The sequence below is a fragment of the Wyeomyia smithii genome, chromosome 2, assembly GCF_029784165.1.
Source record: "Wyeomyia smithii strain HCP4-BCI-WySm-NY-G18 chromosome 2, ASM2978416v1, whole genome shotgun sequence".
Classification (NCBI taxonomy): Eukaryota; Metazoa; Arthropoda; class Insecta; order Diptera; family Culicidae; genus Wyeomyia; species Wyeomyia smithii.
Genome location: NC_073695.1, coordinates 236,570,709 through 236,592,390, shown reverse-complemented (window position 1 = coordinate 236,592,390; position 21,682 = coordinate 236,570,709). Strand labels below are relative to the sequence as shown.

Below are 21,682 nucleotides of genomic sequence, written 5' to 3'. Positions count from 1 at the left end.
GGTGGTCTATTTTTGAAACAACTTTATACTAGATTTACACCAGCGAAACCTGAATAGAACCAGCTAATATAAACCAACTTTTCGTTCTCCGCACCGGTGTTGTCTTCTGTCACACTGTCCACAATTAAATACCCCATGATATCAGTTTAGGAGACTTGTTATAATAAAAAGCACTCAATATTTAACAAACGGAAATTCGATAATTTTTACGCACATTAAACGATTACTTTGGCAAGACACTTTATATCCACAAGACTTTATGGATTTGACGGTTTGACCCGAGCGTCAGTGACATTTCTCAGGATGGATTGGTATGATCGAAAAATTTTTGCTACAAGCAGGGCTTCGGAGAATAGCGAAAAATATTTGATCGCGTAGATGTTCAATTTTTATTTTCGTCTCATCAATCTTTCAGAATCTTGTAGTTCTTTAAACTTGGGTTCGGTTTTGAAGATATTGAAACAAGCCTGCATTTTGAACGTTTTCAGTTCATTGTCTGAACGCAAAAGCGATTAACTACAGTCCACTTTCTCTCAGTGTATTTTTTCTAATTTTTGTACATCATTTACAACAAAGAGATCATAACGGAAATATACTTCGAATAAGATAGACGCTTGTGTTACTCGTTCTTTACCACCGAGAAAATCACCGTACGGAACCGTTATTATTGTCCCTTTTGGGTACAGTGTCTCTAAGGATCATTTTACTGGCCTCTTACGGTCTCCTCTAGTCCCACTATATTTAAGGCCGTTTACATACTGGCGCGTTCTGCGTTGCGGAGACGGTTCGCCTTGCCGTGGGTTAATGTACAGCGCTGAGTAGAGCTGTACATTAACCCACGGCAAGGCGAACCGTCTCCGCAACGCAGAACGCGTCAGTATGTCACTGGCCTTAAGGCGATTAACAAAATAGCCAACATATTTGTTATCCTAGTGGCTGATGGTTGCAAACCAAGTAGTTGAACCTACGGTTATGGTCTTCCGGAATTCCCCGTTTTGCTGGTCGGTTTCCTCGAAGCTAAAAAACTAAAAACAGTTAAAAACCTGTTCATTTTCTTCTTCAGAAAAGCCACAAAAATGAATTGTGAATCGTCATAAAAAATCTTTGTTTCGTTTATTTCCCAACACTCGCAAAAGGCTTATATGGAAATAGCTAAAAATGAGGTATTCAATTAAAATATGACATTTTACCCACCTATTGGTAGCGTACAAAGGGTTTTAGAACGATCTATTTCTTGTTCCAAAAAGTGACAAAAAATAGACCAAACCGTATACCAGTTTCAAATTTCTTTAATTTAGATCTGGTATAAAACAAAATTTACACCACCGGTGCAGCAGTGAATTTGAGATTGTTCCAAAAAAAATAGAACAAAACAACGATTTGGACCACCGCTGAAGATGCCCTAACTAGTTTGTTTCATAGATCAATGGTAACGCAAACTAAGTAGTTTTAACATGTCAGTAAGTAAATTTCTCTAAAACTAAGTAGATTCTACTGAATCTACAAAAAAAAAAGTATTTTCAAAATGAAGTTCTTGTTACTCAATTCGATAGTATTGAGTATCCAACAGTAACTAATCTGGTATGAACTACAAATTGGGAAAAAGTACTCAACAACCAATTTCCAGCTTCTAGTAAAAACTATCAAAAATTAAGCCCAAACTACTCAAATCAAGCATTGAGAACTTCTGCAGCAAAAATTGAAAATTTCGGTTTTTTCATAAATAAAAATCAAATTACTAAAGGTTATATTTATAACGTTGTTTAATTGCCCTTCGACCATCGAAATGCGGCCGTTGATGGGATCTTCGACGCTATGAACGCTTTTTAGAGTACTTTCGAAAAATCAAATTCCGGCTCGTGCCACTCTGGCGCACACCAACAGCGAAGTGTTGCTTCAAACCCTCTTCGCCGTTCCTAAACAACTGTGTGTTGGATAATTGGGTTGTTTAGCTATTTACGGATTTCTGATCATCTGATATATCAGCCAAAGGAGTGTTTTTTTAAGGGGGGGATTTGTTAGTAGCTTAAGTATTTATGATAAATATTAGTAAATAATGAGTATGTGTGTCCAATCACAATTGGTGACTTCTAAACACTGTTAGAAATTTGTAATTTTAATTGTTAGGATTGTTTGCTTTCGCAATTATGACTTATCATTCGTAGGGATTTAAACCTACTTGTCAGAAAAGGGGAAGTAAACTTACAACTAACTTAATTGCTAACTTATTGGCTATAAAGAGAGCTTATCGTAGCAATTGAGGATTGCAACGATTTTTGTCGAAAATTGTTAATAATTTTATTTGACATAGTTTCTAATGGTTCCACACCAGTAAGTCTAGGTAATTCGAGTGTATCAAACCAAGGAGGACGCTTCAAAATCATTTTCAGAATTTTATTCTGAATCCTTTGGAGCGTTTTCTTCCTTGTTGAACAGCAACTTGACCAGATCGGTACAGTATAAAGCATTGCTGGTCTAAAAATTTGTTTGTAAATCAAAAGTTTGTTCTTTAAACAAAGTTAAGAATTCCTGTTAATGAGAGGATATAAACATCTCGTATATTTGATGCACTTGGCTTGTATACTCTCAATGTGCTCTTTGAAAATAAGTTTTTTATCATAAATTAGTCCCAAGTACTTAACCTTGTCAGGCCAACTTAAAATAACCCCATTCATCTTGACAACGTGATTTTTGTTTGGCTTGAGGAAAGAAGCCCTAGGCTCATGCGGAAAAATTATCATTTGAGTTTTAGAAGCATTGGGGGAGATTTTCCATTTTTGCAAGTAGGAAGAAAAAATATCTAAACTTTTCTGCAATCGACTGCATATGACACGAAGACTTTTTCCTTTTACGGAAATGCTTGTGTCATCGCAGAACAATGACTTTGTGCATCCTGGAGGCAAATCAGGAAGATCTGAAGTGAATATGTTTACAGGACTAGACCCAAGACTGAACCTTGAGGTACACCTGCTCTGACAGGAAATCTATCAGATTTTGAATTCTGATAGACAACCTGCAGAGTTCGATCAGTAAGATAATTTTTTAAAATTTTGATTACGAAAATTGAAAAATTAAAAGTTTGCAGTTTCGCAATCAAACCTTTATGCCAAACACTGTCGAATGCTTTTTCTATGTCTAAAAGAGCAGCTCCAGTGGAATAACCTTCAGATTTGTTAGCTCGTATCATATTAGTAACTCTGAGCAATTGATGAGTTGTGGAATGCCCATGGCGAAATCCAAACTGTTCATTTGCAAAAATTGAATTTTCGTTGATGTGTGAGATCATTATGTTAAGAATAACTCTCTCAAACAGTTTACTTATTGAAGAAAGCAAACTGATCGGTCGATAACTTGAAACTTCAGCTGGGTTCTTATCCGGTTTTAAAATTGGAGTAATTTTTGCATTTTTCCATAATTTGGGAAAATATGCAATTTTGAAGCAGCAATTGAAAATTTTCACTAAAAATTCCATTGTGCTCTCAGGGAGATGTTTGATTAATATATTAAAGATTACATCGTCACCAGGTGCTTTCATATTTTTGAAATTTTTAATAATTGATTTAATCTCATTCAAGTTAGTTTCAATTATTTCTGCAGGTAAAAAATTATGGGAAGAGATTAAATCAAATTGACGTATGACTTCATTTTCAATTGGACTCACAAAATTAAAATTTGAGTTATGAACACTCTCAAACTGCTGAGCAAGTCTTTGAGCCTTTTGTTCGTTGGATACAAGAAAACGTTCACCATCTTTTAAAACTGGAATAGGCTTTGAAGGTTTCTTAAGAATCTTCGACAGCTTCCAAAAAGGTTTTGAATATGGTTTCAATTTTTCAACTTTAGTCTCAAAATTTTGATTTCTCAGAAGAGTAAATCTATGTTTAATCTCTTTCTGTAAATCTTTATAAATAGTTTTAAAAACAGGGTCACGAGAACGTTGATATTGACGTCTGCGGACATTTTTCAAACGAATTAGAAGTTGAAGATTTTCGTCAATTATTGGTGAATCAAATTTCACTTGAGCCTTTGGAACAGAATAAATCCTGGCATCAACAATTGCACATTTTAATGCTTCCAAAGCGGAATCAATATTCACTTCGTTTTACAAATCAAGCTTATTATTGAAATTTCTCTCAATATTAGTTTTGTATCTTTCCCAATTAGCCTTGTATAATTAAAAACAGAACTCATAGGGTTTAAAACTGATTCATGTGATAAAGAAAAAGTTATTGGAAGATGGTCAGAATCAAAATCAGCATGTGTGATCAAATCACTACATACATGACTTTGATCTGTTAGCACCAAATCAATTGTTGATGGGTTTCATACAGAAGAAAAGCATGTAGGACTATTCGGAGACAAAATAGAATAGTATCCTGAAGAAAAATCATTGAATAAAATTTTGCCATTGGAATTACTTTGAGAATTATTCCATGAACGATGTTTAGCGTTAAAATCGCCGATTATAAAAAATTTCGAACGATTTCTGGTGAGTTTTTGTAAATCACCTTTAAAATAATTTTTGTGCTCGCGTGTGCATTGAAATGGTAAATATGCTGCGGCAATAAATAAAATCCCAAGTTCAGTTTGAACTTCAATTCCCAAAGTTTCAATAACTTTCGTCTCAAGATGGGGAAGAGCACGATGTTTGATTCGGCGATGAATAACAATTGCAACTCCATCGCCGCAACCACAGAACAGATATGCAACTTCGAACAAAACTCTGCAGCAAATCGGTGCCCAAGCTTTCGCATTCATTTTTTGCTGTTCCATCCTACATTGATTTCACAGTGCATCGTTCTAACAGTTCGCTCCAATAGTTTGAACATGCACCAAAAAACTATTTTTTTTTGCTTTAATGACCAGGCAAAAAGGTGATCATGAATAGTTGAATCTATCAAAATCAGGTTAAGACAAGACCGCATTCAAGAGATCTTTATAGTGGAAATTCAGTGACATTTCACAATCAACGTCAATAGAACAAATTAAATCTTTCAACCATTCAAACATTGCCTAACAAATTTCCTTGGATCGTACACCTCACGACTGTTGAAACTATTTCAACCTGTCAGTAGATTTACTTGAATATTTTCGTTGGACTTGAAAACCGAATTTCTCTACCAACGACAATATTTTTTTCTAGTACCATTTTTAATACCTAACATTGCTAGAAATGCATATCAGACGTGCTGTACCAGAACTGCTTACGACATTAGGTACAATGTAAATGTTAGTCAAGATATTCAGTTTTCAACTTGGGCAACAATGAAATTCGTTAAAAATATATTTACATAAAAACTGTTGCACGTATGCGGGTGGTACTGTATGTTTATCATGAAAAGGCACCCTCGCTATACCAGTACCGGGGAGAACAAAGGATTCTATCGACGAAAAAGCGGCGAGAGCTCATACAGTCCTTTTGTTGAATGAATGGAATATAAGCGTAATGAAATTTCGAGTGTATAATGCATTCTCTCCATCGCTAGATGTCGATACTTAAAATAAAGAGATTTTGTCTCGTTTTTGGTTCATCAGTTGAACCGATGTGCCGAAACCCTGAATCCTATCATATCTATGAACCACGTAATTGGGATCATATTTTAATTTTAAGTTAGGTTTCAAAAATGTTTCAGTAATAATTGCAATATGCACATAATTTACTGTTAAAAAATTAAGAAGCTCATTCTCATTGGCCTTCAATGAGCGAGCATTCCAATTTAATATTTTGATCGGTTTATTTAAAATCATTGCTAAATTTTAAATTAGAAACAATTTTAACTGTAAAATTTGTACCTGTTTGAATGGCTTCAAACATTGATTTTGCCTGCAACATGGCGTTCATGAGATCGAACATTGCCTGTTGCAGAAAAGAAAGTTTACCTGCCGTAATAGGCCCCAGGCAGTTGACATTAGAAAAAAAATTTTCCGTAGCAATATTAGCTGGGGTAATAGGTGTACATTTATTTTTCAGCGTGTTCTGCTTACCTCCCATATTAACGGTCATTTTCGTACTACCAACATTAGGCGGTATTATAGATGAGAAAAAAAAAAAACATTAGGCGGTAGAATGTTCGAACTACCTGTAACCTGTGCAAACGAGTATGCAAAGGGGTAGAAGAAGACGCTTGAAGAATTTTGTTTTGATTGGGAAATTGATATTTGTTTTCCTTGCCTTGCCTTAACAATTGCTAAACGGACTGGGCATTGGTAAAAGTTTGACAAATGGTTGCTGTTACAATTCGCACAGCGAAAATTTTTACTCTCTTTCACAGGACATGTGTCCTTTTTGTGAGAAGAGTCTCCACAAAAGAGGCATTTTTGATCCATGTTACAGAGCTTTGAACCATGGCCATAACGTTGGCAAACACGGAATTGGGTGATATGCTTTTCACCTCCGCCAACCTTCATAAACTTCCCAGTTTACACGCACGTTATATAAAGCATGTACTTTTTAAAAAAATTTTATGTCATTAACCTCACTGCGGTTAAAATGAATTAAATAATTAACAAGGGAAATTTCAGTGCGCTGACTGTTTTCGCCTCGTGATTTTTGTTTCATTAGAATTGCTTGGGTAGGGGCTATGCCAAGTAATTCTGTTCAGCCAAAGGAGTGCAATTTCCTGAACAAAACGTGATTTTTTCAAATTTTGTATCTTTGTCCTTCGATTTTTAAATGAAGAATAAAAATCGCTCTAAATCGTTTGAGTTGGTATGTGGGCGAAGTGTCATTGTAGCATTTCGAGCAGATTTCAGGGGCCTTGCTGCTGGAAATTCGGCGTAAAATGTATATAAAAATATTGGCACAATATTAATAATATTAGGTTTTAACCCAACATTTGTGTTTCGGAGAAAATAAATTCAACACATGTATTATGGATCTTGGAAAATAACAATGAATACATTTAAGTAGAAAGAACCATTCTTATTTTTACACTAAAACTTTTAACAAGCAAAGACGTTTTAGGAAACATAAAAATAAGTGATATGGTCTAAAAAGATACAGCAACCTCATAGATGGCAACTAGAATAACATTGTGTCAATAATGTTTCACCTCCATATTATTACTTATTAGAAAGATTGAGTCAGTTTTATTTCATTCGATATGAAAACACCATTAATACTATAAAACAAGGACTGGCGAAATACATACTTTTTCGATCGATTTCGCTAGCAAAAATTCACGCTTTTTTCACTTGTCTAATTTTTTATTTCGAAACTATGAACTATATAGTGTATAACATGGACAACATAAAGTTTGACCCTTTTTACAATTTACATTCAAATCGTGTCTTCAGCTTCAGGGGTAAACAAAAATTGAACTGTCAAAATTCACGGTGTTTGTTTCCCCCGTTTCCCCACCCCACGAAAACGTCCAAAACAGTTGACTTTTGTGGTTGTCCAGCTGTATAGTGATTCTGCAGGTAACATTGCCGCTGACCATTCCGCGAGTTGAACAAAATACACGTTTTTTTTTCACTCGTATAGGTGTTCCTTGCAGAGCTTGCAAAACTCGTTGGTGTGCTGCTGATCGCTAACCAACACCGATCACAACCAGTGAGATCTTTGTCGCGATCGGACGCGTATTTCTGCGCTCTCTGTCTCGGTCGGTGTCCAATTGGCATTGGCTTTCCGCAGTCAGCTACGGACGGTGCCGTGTGGCGTGTCAAAAGTTAGTGCGAAGCGAAACTTTCACTTCCAAAATTGTCCGATTGCTACGTGTGAATTTTTTTTTTGGAAGATTGCTGCAGCTAACGTTGGCGTTATCGCGGAAAACTGTATCTTCCTATCTATCCACTGTTGTAGCATCTTGAAAGGGCAACGATCTTGCCTTGATCAGTGTTCTGATCTAGTGTTAAGGGAAAGAACCGTATGGGATTCAACGTGACCTCGATTGATTTGACCAGCAGCAAATCCGTGTTAATCTTTGCCCTGTTGTGTGATAAGAGAAAGTGTTCGCTCTATACAAGCAGTGGAGATAGAAAATAAAATGATTCGCAAGTAGGTAATCGATCCCGATTGCGACTCGGAGGAGGAATAGGAGGATAGGAGGAATCCAATCGAGGGAGAGAGCAAGAAAACAAGTGCGTGCCAAATAAAGTATTTTCGCTGTGCGGTGAATGTTGGGAAACCTCGGCGGGCTTCAGTAACCGAAAGACGAAGTGTGCGATAAAATATCAAGTTGCCTGTGGCCTACTTATCCGTGATTGTGTTTTGGTGAGCTTTGGTGTGGTGCGTTCGCGTTGAAGAAGCTACATAACTGCATCTACCGATCCGAGGTTGCAAATCGAAAGCATGGAATCTCTCAAAAATAGAGACACGACTACCAAAACAGAAATGGCCACGGCGACCAGTGCGGCTGCTACGGCCGCTGCTGCCACCGCCAAGGCCGAGGCTGCTAGGAAAAACTTGGATTTCATTACGAAGAATCTGCTGGCTGGTGGTAAGTTTTGGGATTCCGTATTAGGTTTTTTTTAAATAATAAAACAAAGGAGGAAATACACACCAAAACAAACAACTCGGTTGAGTTCTGTTGTGGATTTGCTTGACAAGCTTGAAACATTCCGACGTCATTTAAATAATTGTTGCTCAGTACGCCGGTGATAATGTTTGGCGGCTGTTTTTCTAGTATTACTAAAAATGGAAGTGATAATGGTCAAGTTGTATATGTTTGACCCACTGTCTGCGACTGCGACTAAAAAAAGCTGTCAGGTTAGAAGATGTTGTTATGTTTTGGTTGAGATTAATTCAAATGTAAGCCAGTTCCAGTAAATGTGCTGATGAGGTTTGTAACCTCGGAATATTCACCAGAGATTTCTCCCATGTTAAATGCTTAATTGTAGTAAATTTCAATCAAACTACCTATCAAACATCACTTGGTTAATTGGTACATCAAATTCTAAACCTGAAGACCATAAACAGTGGTAAATATCATATGTTGGATGGAAAGTAGATATAAAAAGATAAAAAATTGATAAAAATGCAAATGGGATGGACTTGCCATGAGCGGCAGATCGTGCTCCGAGAGCAGCTAGGAGGCACACAACACAAATTAAATGAAAATTGAATTGCTTTACGAGGCCTGCATTTTCGAAGATAAATTCCAACCCGATCTTTAGACCTAATTCTAAAAAGTAGCAACTCGTCTCATTTAAAATACATTTGCGAATCGAGTTGACTCAACTTCTATAACAGGGCCCCTAGGTTCTATGTATGGTACCCACTTGAAACGATTAATTATCGAAATGTAAAAAAATGAACTTTTTCCAAAACCTAAAAAATTATAATTCATTCTTGGGACCCACCCTGAACTGCTCTGAAAAAAAAACTGGCTTGTAGTTCAAACCTTGAAAAATTCGTTAGAAATTTTGTGACATAAAATCTTTTGAGATATGAAGCGCTAGAGTTTACTTAAAAAAAAAAAACTTCCAAAACCTGCCTTTTTTCGAAAACGATTGGCACCCTCTAAGCAGCATTTTTCAAAGTTACCGCCATAGTAAAGATTGTTTCTAACACCCTAGGTTTTCAGTTCAGCCCCAGGTTTCCACATATCATTAGTTTTGGGTCAGCTTTTTATAAGGTAGGTACAATAACTTCCGGCACGTTTGCACAGGCCTGATAGGCAATTCCATGGGCAGATACTACGATGGCTGAAAATTGTTCACCAATGTCGGTTGCACAGCTCGTTAGTAAGAGATTTGTTAGATCTGGGCAATTGAGAGAGTATGTTCTTGAGAAATACGGAGGTCCGTCAAATGATATTTTGAAAGGCTAAGTACATAGCCTAAAATCTATTTTTTATTATTGTACACCCGACTAGTGACTTCTGGTAGCTAGAGATGTAAATAAACCGACAAATGTGATAGCGAGTGACAGAATTGAAAGCCAATTCCAATTTTCGTGATTTTCGTTGGAAATATTTGTGCAAAGTACATTACCAGAATCAAATCTGGGGACAATAAGAGATCTCGCGTGTTGTAACCAGACGGCCTGAGGAGTCAAATCAACTCTTAAATAAAAATTAAATGATTTCCGGAAATATACAATGGGAAATCATCTGCGTATAAGTGAAACTGACAGTGCGACTTCTCTGGAAGATATTTGATAGAAACCGAGAAACCTGAAAAGAATCCAACTGAGGCATCAAGTTATCGACCAATTAGTTTACTTTCCTCTATTAGCAAGCTTTTCGAAAGAATAATTCTTGATAGAATGATAACACATATTAGTGAGAATTCAATTTTTGCAAATGAGCAGTGTGGTTTTCGCCATGGGCTTTCCACTACTCATCAGTTACTTAGAGTAACAAATATGATTAGAACTAATAAATCTGAAGGCTATTCGACTGGAGCTGCTCTTCTAGACATAGAAAAGGCATTCGACAGTGTTTGGCATAAAGGTTTTAAAATGGCAAATTTCAGTTTTCCGCTTTACGCTCATTTCAAGATGGCTTGACAAAGTATTTTTTTTTAATTCTTTTAGCACCAATATTTAGTGGTTAATTTGTGGTTTCGAAATCCAATTTGTGGTAATTTGTGGTTGAGTAATTTCTGAGAAATTTTCAGAAAACTGAGTCAAGCCATCTCTGAAAATGATTTCGCTCCAAATGAATCGGACAACGATGATATATACATCAATCGAAAGCTCTTAATTTGTGGTTCACGAAAATGTAATTTTTGTAGGCATAGTTCATATTAAAATAATTGAAGAACTATTATTTAAATTTTTGAACATTGTTTACCTCTTGTTGTCAACACCGACCGTACGCGGCGTTGGATGACCATAGTACTGGCACCTGCCGATGTTAGTGCTAGTGGGTTATCTAGAACATATCGACAGTCGTTCATATACACTAAGGTCGTTTTTTACGCGGGGGATGTGTTCAAAATTTGTATGGGTCCGCGTAAAAAACGACTTTTTTGAGTTGCAAATATAACAAAGAAAACCGTCCTAAAACGTTAAAACCTCGTTTGAATATGATAGTGGCCAATCTAGAGAGCAAAATTCAGTATTTTAAATTTTGAGTATTTACACCAAAAATTGTGATTTTTTTTTAAACTGATATATGATCACTCGTGGCCTAAAACGGAAAACGTGATTGAAATGAGGTCGATATCTTGTACCGTTTTTGAGTAATGGAGGAAAGCAACCCGCGTAAAAAAAACCGCGTAAAAAGCGACCTTACTGTATACGACATACAGTTGTCGCTAGCGTTGAAAGCTTTTTTGTTTTATTATTCAGGGGGTAGTTGTAGTAGCATATTCCTGAGACGAGAAAATATCGAATTTTAATTCTAGTCAGGACTCACCCCTCTGGGCATTTACCATGCGTTTCAACCGTTCCCTACCCATTCCCGACCTTCAGGCATCATTCCGGTTTCTAAAATACCCAACAGTCGAATACAGTTGCGTAGTTGATTACCAAAATATTATATTTATCGTAACAAAAAATTGTTCTTTATTATTATCAGGCTGTAATTTATTCCAAGAGTTAAGAAAGACCAGATCACACCCCTAGGTGTATTTATTTAGGTTTTTTTTCAAACAATCGGTAAACGGCAAAACTACATTTCCGGAAATGATTCGACCCAAGATCGAGGAAATTACGCTCGCATGTCTACGTAAAACTTCACTTATATTGAGGAAATTTACGTAAAACACACGGAGGCTTGTCAACTACAAATAGGTATCTGCTAATTGATCAACATTTGCATTTCGCAGCAAATCTGCACATATAGTATCCCTGCTGTTTACATACTGTTTCACCGAGAAATACTCAGAGGAAGAGATTCGCGGTGAAAAAATCGCCAATTCGGCAACTGGGTTTCATATGTCAGAGGTGCCAGATCTCTTCTCAAAGCACAATGTTGACTAACATTCGACTTGTATAATCGGTGGTGACGGTGAAAGTCCTTAAGAATAGTGAAGTGCTTCGCAAAAACTGTTAAGGTGATATATTTTATGCTTATGTTTAATTTTATACACCTTCACTTATTTTGTTACCTATACACAAGGTTTGTTGAACTCCGGGTGAAAATCACTCATTCATTGGCAATGGAACAAAAAATCGTATAGAAATGAACACGTTCTTTTTTGTACCTGATTGCAATACCTCTCAATGTGGTGTTACCTTTCTTGTTCGTTTGGCTCCAATTTTGACGGTTCGTTTGGCTAACCGCATATCTCTCCCTCTGAGTATCTCTAGTTTCACCATACTCATCGCTACACGAAAGCTTTCTGAGAAAAAATCATCTTGATGGTCTACCAGCGCCGCGTACGGTCTGTGTTGACAACAATAGGTAAACAATGTTAAAAATTTTAAATAATAGTTTTTTTATTATTTTATTATGAAGTATGCCTACAAAAACTACATTTTCGTGAACCACAAATTAAGAGCTTTCGATTGATGTATATATCATCGTTGTCCGATTCATTTGAAGCAAAATCATTTTCAGAGATGGCTTGACTCAGTTTTCTGAAAATTTCTCAGAAATTACTCAACCACAAATTGGATTTCGAAACCACAAATTAACCACTAAATATTGGTGCTAAAAGAATTAAAAAAAAAACTTAGTCAAGCCATCTTGAAATGAGCCCGCTTTACCTCACAAAAAGGATACAATGTTATTTAACTGACCGCACTCTTCAGGTTAACTATCTAAATGGTAAATCTAATAGATTGCCTGTTAGAGCAGGTGTGCCTCAGGGGAGTATCTTGGGCCCAATCTTATATAACATTTTTACTTCTGATCTTCCTGATTTACCATTAGGTTGTGAGAAATCTCTGTTTTGTGACGATACAAGCATTTCCGCAAAAGGAAAATCCTTCGTGTTATATGCAGTCGGCTTCAAAATAGTTTAGATGTATTTTCTTCATACTTACAAAAATGGAAGATTCCCCCTAATGCTTCTAAAACACAGTTAATTATTTTTCCTCATAAGCCAAGAGTTCGATTTCTCAAGCCCACCCATAACCACGTTATTAAGATGAACGGTGTGGTCTTAAATTGGTCTGATCAAGTTAAATACTTAGGGCTAATTTATGATAAGAATCTTACTTTCGAGGAGCACATTGAAAATATCCAGTCAAAGTGCAATAAGTATATCAAATGTTTATATCCTTTTATCAAAAGGAATTCTAGACGTCTCAAGAATAAACTGTTAATTTACAAACAAATTTTTAGGCCAGCAATGTTATATGCAGTTCCCATCTGGACAAATTGTTGTGCAACCAGGAAGAAAACACTTCAAAGGATTCAGAATAAACTTTTGAAAATGATTTTGAAGCGTCCTCCCTGGTTTATCACGAACGAGCTACATAGGCTCACTAATGTTGAAACATTAGAAAATATGTCAAGCCAAATTATCAACAAATTCCGACAAAAATCGTTGCAATCCTCAATTGCAACGATTAGCTCTCTTTATAGTCAGTAAGATAGTTTTAAGTTTATTTTAAGTTTCGTTTTATTTCTTTTTTTTTCTCCTTGACAAGTAGGTTTAATAATTTTCCCACAATCACATTAACTTAACTGCGAAAGCTAATAACATTCTATAATATAAAAAAAGCGTACAAATATATATATATATATAATAGTGTTGAAATGTCACCATTTGTGGCAGAACACACAATATTAACTCTGAATAGATATTTTAGTACATAAATAAATCATTACAAAATCCCCCCCCCCCCCCCCTTAAAAAAAAGATAGAAACCGAAAATAAGAACGGTCCCAGAATTGCTTCAATATTCTCTGGTGTGGTGTCCGTCCCACATATTGCCAACATTTCGTACCTTATCCGCTCGAGACGCGAACATGTGAAGAACACATGCTCTGCGTTTTCTTCGGCACCCGTACATGCGGGACACATAGGGGACTCGGCGAACCCGAACCTATGCAGGTACTGCCTAAAGCAGCCATGGCCTGACAGGATCTGTGTCAGATGGAAGGTTACTTCCCCATGGCGCCTATTAATCCAGTATGCTAACTCTGGAATGAGTCGGTGTGTCCATCTATCTTTTGTAGTGTTGAACCACTCCCGCTGCCACCTAGCCATTGAAGATGACCGTATGGTGTTGCGTATACCCCTCGTGTCTCGTTGGTCGAAGCACCAATCATGCCAGCCAAGACACAAACCGCCTCGTACGACACTGTTCAGTATGCGCACCCTTAGGCACATTAGCCTGTACGTACTCTCGAGTTTGCCGCGATGGCACGAGGTACCTAATACCTTGGACTACACTGGCCCTCCATACGTCCATAACGTAGTCGTAGTTTCTGTTATTCACAAAAATAACCTCTGTCTTATGGTGCGCTAGCTCCAGTTTCCTGGAGTGCAGCCAGCCTTCCACTACGCGTATGGATAGCGCGGCCTTTAACTCCACCGCTCTAATTGACTTGGCGAAGCCCACAATCACCACCCCCGGAGGGAATGTTAGTTTTAACACGTCGTCATACATGGCATTCCACAGTACCGGACCCAGGATGGAACCTTGCGGTACACCTGCGGTAACTGGGACGCTTTTCTGACCCTCGTTTGTGTTGTACACTAGCACTCGATTTTGAAAGTAGTTATCCATCTTGTACAACGGCGCCGGCACTCTGAGGCTCTGTAGCGCTAAGGCTATGGAGTCCCAGCTGGCACTGTTAAACGCGTTCTTCATGTCGAGCATGACAATCGCGCATTAACGAATGCCCCTCCTTCTACGTTGGATTGCAACCTCAGCCGTGGACCTACCTTTTCGAAAACCGAACTGGTTGCTTAATAGACCGTTCTCACTCCCTGTATATTTCACCAGTCTATTGAGGATTACCCTCTCAAGCACCTTGCCCGCCGTGTCCAGCAGGCAGATTGGTCTGTTTACCGATGGGTCACCTGGTTCCCGACCTTCGGCAACAGCACCAGCCTCTGGCGCTTCCACACGTCTGGGAAGAGGCAGTCGTAAAGGCATTTCTGCATGACAGCCTTGAACAACCCGGGAGCTTCCTTAATGGGCGTCTTGATGGCCATGTTCGGGATTCCATCTGGTCCTAGTGCCTTGCCTATCTTTAGGGAGTTTGCGATCATCTTCTGTCACCCTCACCGCATCGTCTGCCTCTGCCCGACTGCCGTCACTCACGGTTGATAGTGACTCGTCAGCCGGGGGCCAGGGACTTAATTCGTGGCTTGAGAAGAGGCCCTGAATGATCGTTTCTAGCATCGCTGGTGATTATTCAGCTGGGGCTAGCGCACCTCTAGTCTTGGTCATAACGATCCTGTAGGCGTCACCCCACGGGGGCCTCCCATGGCGTGTTTGGCGTCCCGTTTACCGGTGCATACCAAACACTTGGGAGGTGCGCCGCAGTCCTGTGATTTATGGCATGCGCCACCGCAGCGGCGGCATAAATTTGACCTGTCGGGCCCTTTGCACGACCAGGATTTATGCCCCCGCTCAAAGCACCTGAAGCAAACGTCAGGCTGTTGTAAAGTGCCCAGGGGGCAGACCGACCTACCCACCTTCAACGTGGCCTTCTCCAGGGCCTTGCTACCCTCCGCTATTGGAAGCTTTACGGTAGCAACCTGGGTCCCGTTCGGGCCCCTGCGGAGACGAACTGCCTCCGCGGTCACTACCACTCCACACTTCCGCTCAAAGGCTTGTGCTATGTCGCACCCTTCGGTGATCTCATCCAGGTTTTTAAGCTGGAGAGTCACTTCTGGGATAACTTATACATTTTGGTTAATAGGGTCCCCCTTCCAGCCGCTATCCTTGGTCATGGTGGAGTGGTCGCTTAACTGGTCCCATGGTGGCCTATGCCGGAGCAGTGAGGTCATGGCTCGCCTTCCGACCGGCGTAATTCAGGAAAGGGCATCTGATCCCACTCCTGGCTGATTCCCATCAGGCAATGACCGCGGAACGTACTAGAAGGCCTGCCAGGTTTTACGGGACGGAGACCCCTGCGACCGTATGCCACCTCACCGTTTCAAGCCGTTGTCACACGACTTTACTAAGGGAGCTCGGTGCCAGCCCAACGTCGTGGTATGAAACCGTATTCCATCTCAGAAACCTAAAACACAGCGACCAGTACACCATAGTTGGAACCTAACTGGTATCGGCCCCAATAGGCGGGTTAGTGCATTTGGGTGATGGGAGCGGCACTACGCGCTCCGTTGGAGCTGCTTACAGGTGACCGTGGCTTTTACGGGGAATCGACTGCCCAATGCCCGAAACCCCATCACTCCCTAGGCAAGCTCCCGCTGCCGGTCCGGGACTAATCGATGCTATCACACACCTATCGGTGGTCACACAACGCGTGCATGGCCTCGACGGTCGCCAGGCGTCGACTCGTGGGGGCCTGCAGCTCGGCCAATCAGGGTGATGCGGCGGTGGCAGAACAGTACATCAGACTAAAACGGGAAGCAGCGAGGATTGCGTTGCAGATAAATACCGAGGCCGAGCGACAACGCCTAGGCAGTAGCATTACGATCGGCGGCGATGAGTTTGAGGTGGTCGACGAGTTTGTCTATCTTGGCTCACTGGTAACTGAGGACAATGATGCCAACCGTGAGATCCGGAGCCGTATTATCAGCGGAAGTCGTGCCTACTACGAGTAAAGCAAAGCAAAGCCTAAGTTCTACCTTCCGATTCTGAACTTGACCTTCTGTTTATTTATACACAGACTTCACAGCCGACTGTTTAGTGTACAGGACAATTGCGGGGCTAGCGCTACGCTCCTATTGACACTAACAGTCTCCTCCGGGCCGAGACTTGAAGCTACGACGACTGGCTTGATAGACCAGTATCGTACCTCGAGACCAACTGGGAGGCACAAGCCCCCGTATGAATTGTAACTTATACAAAACCCTCATAAGACCGGTTGCTCTTTACTGGCATGAAACGTGGATAACGCTCGAGGAGGACCTGCTCGGAGTTTTCGAACGATGGGCGTGCAGGAGAACGGAATATGGAGACGGAGGATGAACCATGAGCTCGCGCAATTCTACGGTGAACCCAGTGTTCAAAAGGTGGTTAAAGCTGGACGGATAGGTTAGACAGGGCATGTTGCAAGACTGCCGAACAACTACCCTGCGAAGATGGTATTTGCCAATTTCCATAAATTATAAACGGGGCAAGCAGGTGAATGTTATCCGAAGTTAGTGGATGTCCCTCATTAAAGACATGTTCAGCCACTTTTGATTTGAGAAGGTGTGGTGGATCATTTTTGGAAACTTTGCATGCTTTGGTGACTTTGCCCAATATAAACCTTGTTGCAGTGGCAACAAGCAACTTTGTAAACCCCTGCTTTTTTTAATCGATCAATTGAGTCCTTAGTGGAGCGCAATATTGTTTTGAGTTGGGTATTCCTACTAGTGTAGACGATATCCATGCCAAATCTTTTGAATTTTGAATGAAGTTGACGTGTTAAGGCCCCATCATATTCCACAGTTATTCTTTTCAGGTCTTCTGTAATTGGGGTGAGTGTTGTAAAAGATTCTTTAAATTGAATTCGCTTCTTTTTGTTTATAATGGCTTGAATGGTGCTCTCGGCAAGATCGCGCCAAATGACCTATGGTCGAATATCGACCATTTTTGATTTGAATGAAACTTTGCACACGTATTTGGTTTAGCAAACTGAGCATTTTTTACAGATGAAGAGATTTTTTACACCCATTAGTTACATTCTAAAAAGGCGTATGCCTCTTGGCATAGGTTTTATTCGAAGCATTGTAGCCCAGAAACCGTTGGATGTATAGAAAAACTGTCTGAGAATGAGTTGTAGGGAATTGAAAATGCACCATAAATAAATATGCACTGTACAAAACAAAATTTCTTTTGACCAAAAAAAAATTCAAAATAAACATTAATATTCTATTTAAAAAAAAATAAGAGTTGAATTTTTTTTTAATTTTTTTTTAAAGAAACTAGACGTTAATACGCAACTTTTAAAAAAGTCCAGGATGAAGAAATGAAAAATAATTTTTTAAAGGTAGATTAATTTTTTTATGAAAATTCTAATTCAAACATTTTTTAAAATATTTGTTTTCTGATGATTTTAAAAGATGCAGAGAGTCATTTTGAATCAAAAAGCTCTTGATAGTAAACATTCTAAAGGCATCGGATTTCGAGTTATTTCTGATTTAAGCTCGAAAATTATAATTATTTAGGAAAATACACGTTTTACTTAATTTGTCCATGGTTCTCCAGCAAAAACCATACGTTCATTGGAATGCTTGATCAAAAATATACAATTCATTCTTTGACAACAAAACGATTGGGCGAACGGTTCTCAAGAAAAGAGTTAAATGTTCTAAGTGATATAAATATATATAAGAATCAAATATTTATTTTCGAGTTTTATTATCTTGGGAACATATTTTTTTATGACATAGATCCTTACAGAACTAGTTTCACCTTGTATTTTATATAGGTACATCATAAGTAAATGCTTCGTCATCTTTTGAAAACAGCTTCGTTTGTATCTTATTTTCTGAAATCGGAACAAAAGAGTAACACTTTTGTGTGGCAGCTATTATTATAGATTTTTTTTAAATATTGCTCAATTCTGTTACTCCTTGTTCATATTCTTCATACCCAAATAAACCCAAATAAATGACATTTTTGATGAATTTTTATTACTTTTCTGATTAGACCAATCATACAATTCTCTTGCGCTTGCAATGGGATGTTCATGTTCTTGCGCATTAGACTTTCTAACAACAACAACGTCTAGAATAGGAAGACTATTGTTTTGTTCCTTTTCAATCGTAAATTTTATATCTCTGTGAATATTATTAAGAGATGTGCAAAACGCTTCAAGTTCCGTCTCTTTCAAAATACAAAAAATATCATCCACATATCTCCACCGTCGGATTGGTAAAAGATTATTGGTTTCTAATTTGTTTTCTATGTTTGCCATGAATTGCTCACATAAGAAGGGAGAAAGAGGATTCCCCATTGGAGCTCCTTTTGTTTGTTTGTAAAATTTACCTCGAAAAGTGAAATAATTTTCTTTCATACAAAGGCGGGTTAGTTTCATGAGACTCACGACTTTCTTTTTCCAAGTGCTATCAGTATATTGGGGAATTAGTCAATCCTCAAGAAGATTCAAGGTTTCATTCACCAGAACACTCGGAAACAAAGCTGTCACGTCAAACGAGACCATTATCTCATCCGCTTCAATGTTACCCGAAGATTTCAAATTTTCAACGAAAGCTTCCGAACTCTTAACCGATCGACTTGGGAATTTACTGGGCAAAGCTTGAAACTCTTTTACTAACCACTTTGCTATTTTTTCTGTTTGAGCCCCTACAGCTGATATCATTTCCCTCATTTCGTTTCCTGGTTTATGGATTTTTGGTAGGCCTCTTATTCTTGGAAGAACTGGATTTGCAACTCGAAGATGTTGTAATGTATCGCCCAAAGTGGGTTTGCAGTCTTTAATTGTGTTCTCAACTCGTTTTACTATCTCAGCAAGTGGATTAGTTCGTAGTTTAAAATATGGACCGTTATCAATTTTTTGGGTCATCTGTTCATCATTTGGCGTACCTCACGTTATTTTGCGTACCTCACTAGCTTTTGTTGAAGAAAGTTTGCAACTATCGATACCTGTTTCAATGTCAATGATTGATTGTTCAATGTTCGGTTTCGCGGGGACTGAGTAATTGAGATCCATATTTAAAAGATTCTGTTGTTGTTGTGAAAAATCGTACGAAGACTTATTGAACACAAAGTCGTCAGTAAGGTGTACTTTGGCCGCTTTTTTACCACTGTTACCCTGTCGAAGTAATTGATTTAACTTTGCATTTTATCCCCATTTGCAGTTTAGTCCTATCACCAGGCTGAATACTGAAGAACGACAACTTAACATGTCGGAACATAAGAGTTGATGAAAGTTTCATAAAAACTGTTGGAAAAATACTTATTCTATTCGCTAACGCCATTAGAAATGTCAACTTTTATAGATTGAGTGTTGCTTTATATTTTTTACGATATAGGGTATCGACTCTATTATCGTCAGGTTTTACTTATTATATTACTACTATATTACTCGCATGATGGTTCTTTAAAATGCAGAGTACGTCTCTGCAAAATAGTAGTTCCCTATGACTTCATTAACCTCCGGGACGATAATAGGTAAAACTTGACGATAATAAAGCCGATAACCTATATCAAAAAATTCTGGTTTGTTCCATTGTATAGACATTACTCAGAGTCTTTTCAAACAAAGACAATCACATAAAATGTCAATTTTGTTCCGCGACACAGGAACTGGCGAAACAAATTGCTCCTAGAAACTGGTGGCATTGATTTGGGAATACTTATAACCACGGAAATAATGACGAGCAATAAAATCATATGTTGCTACTTAAGTGCACTGGCATGCGGCACGTAACCGAACAATACCGCCTAGAAGCCCCATACCGTGCAGCGACGGTTCCGACAAGTTGTAAAATACCTGTTTACACACGTACTTTTTTCTTCGCCGGGTTGCGCAACCTTCAAAGTGGCAACCAAAGAGGCAGTTTCACCTGATGAATCAGGCATAATAAAAAAATTAAAGTACACTGGGTTTACTGCAATAATCCAGTGAACTTCTTTTATATCGTTACGCACAAACGCACACTGATAATTACGCGAAAGATAGTAGGTTATATAGGTGATTATGCTAAAAACCAGTAGCAAGGTCTTCGAATACCTACTTAACTGGATTAATAAAAGTTTTTACTTTTTTTCTTCTCCGTCTTTCGCCTAGGTATCGCAGGAATGTGCTCCAAGACAGCCGTTGCCCCGCTGGATCGGATAAAGATTCTCCTGCAGGCTCACTCGGTCCATTACAAGCACCTGGGGGTGTTCAGTGGGCTGAAACACATCGTCAAAAAGGAATCCTTTTTCGCACTGTACAAGGGAAACGGGGCCCAGATGGTGCGGATATTCCCCTACGCTGCGACACAGTTTACGGCGTTCGAGATCTACAAGAAGGTCGGTCCATTTTGGTGTAACTTTTGTAGAGTAGAATAAAATGTTTTTTTTTTGCAGTATTTAGGAAAAATACTAGGACCCAGTTTGCCGATTAAACATTCGGACAAATTCGTCGCCGGTGCTGGTGCTGGAGTGACTGCCGTCACACTTACCTACCCGCTGGACACAATCCGTGCCCGGTTAGCATTCCAAGTGACAGGAGAACATCGCTACAATGGTATCGTTCATACAGCCGTTTCTATCTTTAGGACTGTAAGTTAGGAATAATGGAATTTAATTTTCATTTTTGTTAGTGATTGTTTTTCGTTCATAGGAAGGTGGCATCCGAGCGCTGTACCGAGGCTTCGCACCCACACTGATGGGTATGGTGCCGTACGCCGGCTTTTCCTTCTACTGTTTCGAGATGCTCAAGTTCGTATGTATGAAGTACGCTCCGGCTGTCACGTGCGCTCCATGCAAAAGAAACACAGGTGAGGTTGATGTTTTACTATCCCGAAACACTCAGCCGCAGGGCAACGACAGCCGATAACGACCATGTTATTGTGTCATTCGCGCCTCGCATTTACCCACACGAATAATCACGATCTGCGGTATCTGAACCATGATGGTGACTGCGTGCGAGTATCGTGCAATCTTCGAATGTTAGTCACTTCTTCGTCTGATGTCGCGCTCAAATTCCACTGCTATTCCGGTTTTTGTGGCTATTCGGCAGATACAACTTAATCATAA

The 21,682-nt window shown here is 39.0% G+C and overlaps 1 protein-coding gene across 2 annotated transcripts in view; it reads left to right on the top strand.

Annotated features, from left to right (window-relative positions):
- The first annotated feature begins 7,337 nt into the window (after positions 1-7,337).
- LOC129726062 (solute carrier family 25 member 16-like) overlaps positions 7,338-21,682 on the top strand; it is a 31,384-nt gene continuing 17,039 nt past the window's right edge. The window contains exons 1-5 of one of the 2 annotated variants that reach the window (XM_055682648.1): positions 7,338-7,422; positions 7,487-8,441; positions 20,727-20,953; positions 21,011-21,205; positions 21,267-21,423. In XM_055682648.1, coding sequence (XP_055538623.1) covers positions 8,294-8,441; positions 20,727-20,953; positions 21,011-21,205; positions 21,267-21,423 — 727 coding nt within the window. In that variant the 5' untranslated portion in view covers positions 7,338-7,422; positions 7,487-8,293. Of the gene's footprint in view, positions 8,442-20,726; positions 20,954-21,010; positions 21,206-21,266; positions 21,424-21,682 lie in introns of both variants that reach the window. The other variant, XM_055682649.1, reaches the window with a different exon arrangement.